Consider the following 6,651-nt stretch of genomic DNA (forward strand, 5'->3'; position numbering starts at 1 on the left):
TTAACATGCAACTATGTCAACTCATCATGTTATCATGTATGTCACACTAAATTTAGTCATCTCAATATGCAACTATGCCAACTCACAATGCCAGTATGAATGAAAAAAACTCCTTAACATGTACCATGCATGCTACTAAATTCAATAAATATTTCATAACTATATAATAATCAAATATAATAAATTATATGCACTTTAGTTCAGTTCTCATATGATTAATCCAAATACTAAAGTTTCATACTGTCAAGTCTCAGTGAAATAATATCATCAATTTCCATAGCAGCGCGCGGGTATCATCTCTAGTTTCACTCATGACCATGGGTTCTCCAACAAGCAATGCAAGGATCCCATAACATCATAAATGAAAGAGCACAAGGATGTGATACTCCAACACTAAGCTCCAGTGAAATAATATCAGCAATTCCCCCACAACAACGTGCGGGTATCATCTCTAGTTTCACTTATGACCATGGGTACTCCAATAAGCAACACAAGGATCCCATAACATCATAAACCAAAGAGAGTGCAACACATACGTGCAGACGTACACACACATGAGTTACGGTACACTTGCGGGCAATTTTTTACGAAGGTTAGGTATTGGAGGGGGGGGGGGGGGTTATTGCAAAGGGATTCCTTTCTGCACCGTAACACTGCTGCACAAATTCATCTTGGACATGTTTGGTTGCTAGCATAACAACCATGCATGCTAGGGGGAGGTGGGAAAGTCTAACCGTTTGGTTGTCTGAGCCACAGAGAGAAATCTGGCTGCATGCTCCTCAAAGCAACCCTCGGTCTGGCCTGAGAAGAATGCTCAAATCGACGTTTTCCAGTGATGCAGGCATAAATCAGTGCAAACAGGCTCTATTAGCTCCATGCCCGCGAGCAACCAAACAAACTGCCCCTACGGGCTCAACCGGCCAGGTTCCAGGAAGCCCCAAAATGGTGCGAATAACCAAACAGTATGTACATCGCCTACCTCTAGGTCTTTTTTGGAGAAAATTTCCGATCTATTCAAGGTAGTACAGAGGGTACTAGAAGTAAAAAATACATCCAGGTCCGTAGACCATCTAATGACGACTACAATCATTGAAGCGAGCCGAAGACGCGCCGCCGTCATCACCCCTCCCTCACTGGAGCCGGGCAAACCTTGTTGTAGTAGACATTCGGGAAGTCGTCGTGCTAAAGCCATATAAACCAGCGCACCAGAACAACAACTGCCGCTGATGAAGAGAAGTGTAGATCGGAATGATCCAACCTGCATACACACACAGATGCAGACGAACAAAGACGGGATCCAAGTGGATCCACCAAAGACAAACACCAATCGAATTCCATGAGATTCGCCGGAGACACATCTCCGCATGCCCTCCGACGAGGCTAGACGCACCGTAGGGGCAGGGGCTAGGCGGGGAGAACAATTTTTCATCTTTAGGGAGCCACCGCCACCATACCTTCCCGAGCAGGAGATCTAAAAAGAGAAGGTGAGACGGAATTGGAGCCCTCCCGTCGGCAATGACCGAGATCCACCACGCCTCCATGGCCTAAGGCCACAGCAGACGGAGTATGCGGCGGCGGCAGGAGGCGAGCAACCCTAGCCGCTTGAGTCGCTAGAGCACAAGCGCCAAGGGTACGCGTGCCCATTGCCTACCTCTAGGTTTAACCTCTAGTCGACAGCATATACAACCATTCCGGTACTAAAGTAACAATCCAAGCAATGCTTTGTGCAGCTTATGCAAGATTTTGTGAAGGTGCTATTCAAACTTTGCCTTTAAAGCAAATGTGGTTGGGCGTGCATTAGCTAGATATGCAAGACAAAAGCCAAAGATGTGGATGTTCTATTGTATCCCTATTTGCAAGCTAAAATCTACGCTGTCGTAAAAAAATGCAGTTATCCATCTTTTTGCCAATCAGAGTACAAAAAAGGTGCATACACACCATCCACGCAGATGCGCTCTCCTAATACACCCCTGCAACTTGGAGATAAACGCATGGATAATGGATTTCACAGAGTCTGATTCAAACAAATTTACACAATGCATGCATTTATACCCTGCTACATAGAATCGAGCCCACAACTCTACTACCCAGCAAAGATGGTGGTAACAACTTACTGTCAGTAGAGTCCATACTCTCGGTGTCCCGAAGGCTTATCACCTCTTGCTGTTTCAGATTTCAAAGGAAATTCTGAAATACTTCATTCACTGTCTTCAGCATGGCTAGCAGGTACAAGAGTACCGACTGCAGCAGAGTCGGTACTCCACAGAGGGTCAAAGCAGGGCCTTGCGATATACAGCGGCATTAGAAATCTACTGGACAAACGGCGTGGATTTCGACAGCAAGGAGCGCCCTCTTCATCTCACTCAAAGCCCTCCGTCGGAGGCCTTTGAGGGAGAAGGAGAGGAAAGTCCTTGAAGAGCCCCCTCCATTTCCTCTACATGCCATGCTTCTTGTGTTGAGAGGAGACCATGCAAATGCCTGGGTTTAAGTAGGCCACAGAGGATGCAAAATAGGTATCCCCAAACCAGCTGGGTCATCTCTTGCAATCACTGTCAGAGGTAGTTATATTCTTTCTCATATTCTTTTCCCAGTTGCAACAACCTGGAGTCTTTTACTTTGGGAGTTTGGACTTTTGGGCAACACCAAGGGATGCTACACGGCGCCAGCGATCTGAAATGTGATACTGAATATATGCTTCACCATATCTTTACAGCACCCTGCAAGACATGGTTTTTGTTAAATTACAACAAATAATATGGCGAGTGCAAATATATGATTATTATTACTGTTATATACTCCCTCCGTCCGGAATTACTTGTCGCACAAATGGATAAAAGTCGATGCATCTAGGACTAAAATATGTCTAGATACATCCATTTCTCCGACAAGTATTTCCGGACGGAGGGAGTAAATGTGTTAGCATAAGAAAGAAATGTATAGGCAAATCAAGTCAGATTTATTTTATGTAGCGAAAGCGAAACACACTGCCATGTGTTCATTGATAGCACTAAAGAGAGGAAAACACAAAAAATCCACTAGCTAGTATCTTTGAAAGTAAGTAGGGAAGATTTGGATAAGAGCATTAGACATCAAAGTTCCATATCTGTTGATGCTTTCGCAGATTCTGCCAAAGCTTCAGTCTGGTAGCTCTCATACAGTTGACCGTGGTAATGAGCAAGAACCAAAAGGCAAGCGTGCATACAACAGAGAAGGAAAGCCTCATACCGCGCAGAAAAGGTCACGCATCAGATCTTGTTTGATATTCCTTTGTATACACTTCACGTATCCAGCAATAAAATGTACACACAAATCGAGTCAGAGTTATTTTATATGGTGAATGCAAAACACACTGCCATGTGTTTGTTCGTAGCATTAAAGAGAGGAAAACACGTAAATCCACTAGCTAGTATCCTTGAAAGTAAAACCAGAAGATTTGGATAAGATCACTAGAGATCAAAGTTCCAAATCTGTTACTGCTTTCAGAGATTCTGCCAAAGCATCACACTGGTAGCTCTCACACAGCTGACTGTGGTAATGAGCAAGGGCCAAGAGCAACCAAAGAAAGCCTCATATCGCACAGAAAAGGTCATGCACTAGCTCTTATTTGACATTCTTTTTTACACTTGCACTACACATGTCCAGCAATAACCACCACAGGGCTTCTAAGAATATATGATATGATGCCATGAGAATATGTGCTCATAAGACCTTCTGTAGTTCTACTTCCGAATTTGAAACCTCAACCCTTGCGGTGTAGCAATTCTATGCACAGTTACGTTTTGGGCTTTGGACTACCAAATGTGCTTAAGTCTACATCTGAAGACTGCGTGATTCCTTGCGACTGGCTAAACTGCAGACAAGTCTTGTAGGCTAGCTATGATCTTGGAATTGTTGGCAGCTCATGAAAGTTGTAAAATTTAAATTTGGCAGCCATACTTGGATCGCCAAAAATGGAATTTGGGTAGCATGTCTATTCTTTGTTAACACACCATGGGCTACGGCACCAACATGGCGATGCCTCCAATATGACGTGCGGAGCTCCACTCTTCAGTCCAGAATTTAAAATTTCCCCATATGCAGATTTACTGACTTTGATGAAAGAAACGACCAAACTTGAACAACACACTCTTGAGAAACGGGTATCTTCAATTCTTCATTCATCTTCTATGATTGGCGTGTAACCATGATCCTTGAGCTCCCAATTCAGTATCTCCAAGACCGCCTCTAGCACACTGTCAAGCTCACCAGTGATATACTCTCTAAGACTGCCTTCAGCATCAACTTGGCTCCACCCAGGCGGCTTCTTCATTCCTTGTCTCCTCAGGAGGGCTCGAACCTTTTGGACTCCATCCCACTTCTTTGCATTTGCGTATATATTTGAAAGCAGGACATAATTCCCCACGTTATTTGGTTCCAACTTGAATAGGTGACTTGCTGCCACCTCCCCAATCTCCACATTTGAGTAAGTCCTACAGGCGCTTAACAGAGCGCCCCAAATTCCAGCATGTGGTTCAATGTCCTTTGGCATCTCATGTGTGATCATTTGGTAAGCTTCATCAATGCATCCCGCACGACCAAGCAAGTCCACCACGCACAGATAATGTTCTACAGTAGGAATAATGTTGTAGTCATCCTTCATCGTCTTGAAGTATCCGCGTCCCTCATCAATCAGACCTGTATGACTGCAAGCATTGAGGACTGACACAAAACAGATTTCATCGGGGTCAAAGCCATTGTCACACAACTCGTTAAAAACCGCAATTGCATCTTTTCCACGACCATGCATGCCCAATGCAGAGATCATAGAACTGTAACAGATAAGATCTCTTTGCCTCCAGCTGCAGAACAAGTCAAGTGCCCTTTCTATATTACCACACTTTGAGTGCATATCAATGAGGGCAGCTACAGTATGGTTGTTCAACAACATCGTATGACGATCCACATAATCCTGTATCCAACTAGCCTGAGACGGTAACCCACACTGCGCGCATGCAGCTGCAACAATAGAGATTGTAGTGTGGTTTGGCTCCACCTTTGGCCTTGCTCTAGTCTCCAGCATAATCTTGAAGAGATCCACAGCCTCTGCAGCCCGACCAGCACCTGAATACATGCCAATCATCACATTCCAGGTTGCAGCATCCCGCACTCTCATTCCATCAAAGACGGCCCTAGCATCATCGGCATTGCCAGTTTTCGCATAGCCAGATATCATGGCTGTACACACAACCGTGTTTTCTGCTCCCTTTGCCACTGCTATTTCAAAGAGACGCTTTGCAGAGTCCATATCACCACGTGCGGAGTACCCACAAACCATCTCCACAAGTGTGTATGCGTTCCTCTCCGGCATCGTCTGGAAGAGCTCCTCTGCACGCTCCACCTCACCTCCCTCCATATGTGCAGCAATCATAGTGTTATACAGCTGAGCATCCTTAACGGACAATCTGTCGAACACCCTGCGGGCGTCATCCAGCCTGCTGCACTTCGCATAGAAATCAACCAACGTCGTCGCAATGCGTTCGTCGGTTTGGAATCCATTCTTGAACACGTGCACGTGAACTTGCTCGCCTTCCTGCAGCATCTTGCGGCGAGCCGCCGCCTTCAGCACGGAGGAAACGGTGAAGGTGAGCGGCTTGATCCCCGGGCAACCGTGATGCATCTGGGCGTAGAGCGCCACGGCATCGCGCGCGGCGGCGTCCGACTGGGAGTGCGCTCGCACCAGCGCTGTCCACACGAAGGCGTTGGCGGCGGGGCCGAGCGCCGTGGCCACCGCGCGCGCGCGGCCGAGGTGGCCGAGGTCGGCGAAGGCGCGGACGAGCTTGGCGGCGACGAAGCTGTTTCGGGAGTGGCCGAGGAGCACGGCGCGGGCGTGGAGTTGATCGAGCTGGCGCCCTGACGCGCACCGAGCCGCCAGGCGCACGAGGAGGTTCTCCTCCTCGACGCGGGCGCTCGGGCAGGGCGGCGGCATTGGCTTCTCTCAGGATTTCTGTCGAGCATTTGGCGTTCAGGATTTGTAAGTGTGTGTTTGATTGCGTAACCAATACCCTTTTTGGGTAATCATGCCGCTTTATTTAATTTATTAAGAGGCAAATATCGAAATATCGTGTGCAATAACATCCAGGCCCAGTTTTTTTCTGATTCTTCCGTGATCATGAGAATCGCCCAAAAAAACTGGGTCCCAGAATGCAATCAGGTGAAACCCAAACCAAACCTTACATTCCTCGGCTATCTCTACCTTTCTTTTTAGTCATGACCACTCATTTGGTTGACGGATTGCCTTAGATGCGGATCAATGAAATCATAAACATATCAAAGATCATTATCATTGTTGGGGAAGCCAAGTGGTTACAACACTCATCGAGAGTGATATTGAAGTCTTGGTTCAAGAGACGGAAACTGATCCGCTCCTTCTATATGTGTTTGGCATTAAACCAACATTATGCGAGAGAGCACTAAGAAAGTCAAGTGTCATGCGTTCATATGTATGCCATCCCTGATAAATAAAATGATGCAACTCGGCGTTTTCACAAAACAAATTGAAATTTACCTAGCTTAGCGAGTGTTGACTCGCAAGCCCACTTGGATGCTTTAATCTTGCTTGTACTGAGCATTTGAAATTTCTTCTTCGCTTTATGGTTGGTGAAGACGATCCCC

The 6,651-nt window shown here is 46.2% G+C and overlaps 1 protein-coding gene across 1 annotated transcript; it reads right to left on the reverse strand.

Annotated features, from left to right (window-relative positions):
• Positions 1–1,977: 1,977 nt before the first annotated feature.
• On the reverse strand, positions 1,978–6,067 carry LOC109764272 (pentatricopeptide repeat-containing protein At4g33990). The gene is made up of 2 exons (XM_020323117.4): positions 3,226–6,067; positions 1,978–2,717 (listed from the first exon to the last, which is right to left on the reverse strand). The coding sequence occupies exon 1, from the start codon at positions 5,963–5,965 to the stop codon at positions 4,154–4,156; it is 1,812 nt and encodes a 603-aa protein (XP_020178706.1). The 5' UTR covers positions 5,966–6,067; the 3' UTR covers positions 1,978–2,717; positions 3,226–4,153.
• Positions 6,068–6,651: the final 584 nt, after the last annotated feature.

This window comes from Aegilops tauschii, chromosome 7 (assembly GCF_002575655.3).
Source record: "Aegilops tauschii subsp. strangulata cultivar AL8/78 chromosome 7, Aet v6.0, whole genome shotgun sequence".
Lineage (NCBI taxonomy): Eukaryota > Viridiplantae > Streptophyta > Magnoliopsida > Poales > Poaceae > Aegilops > Aegilops tauschii.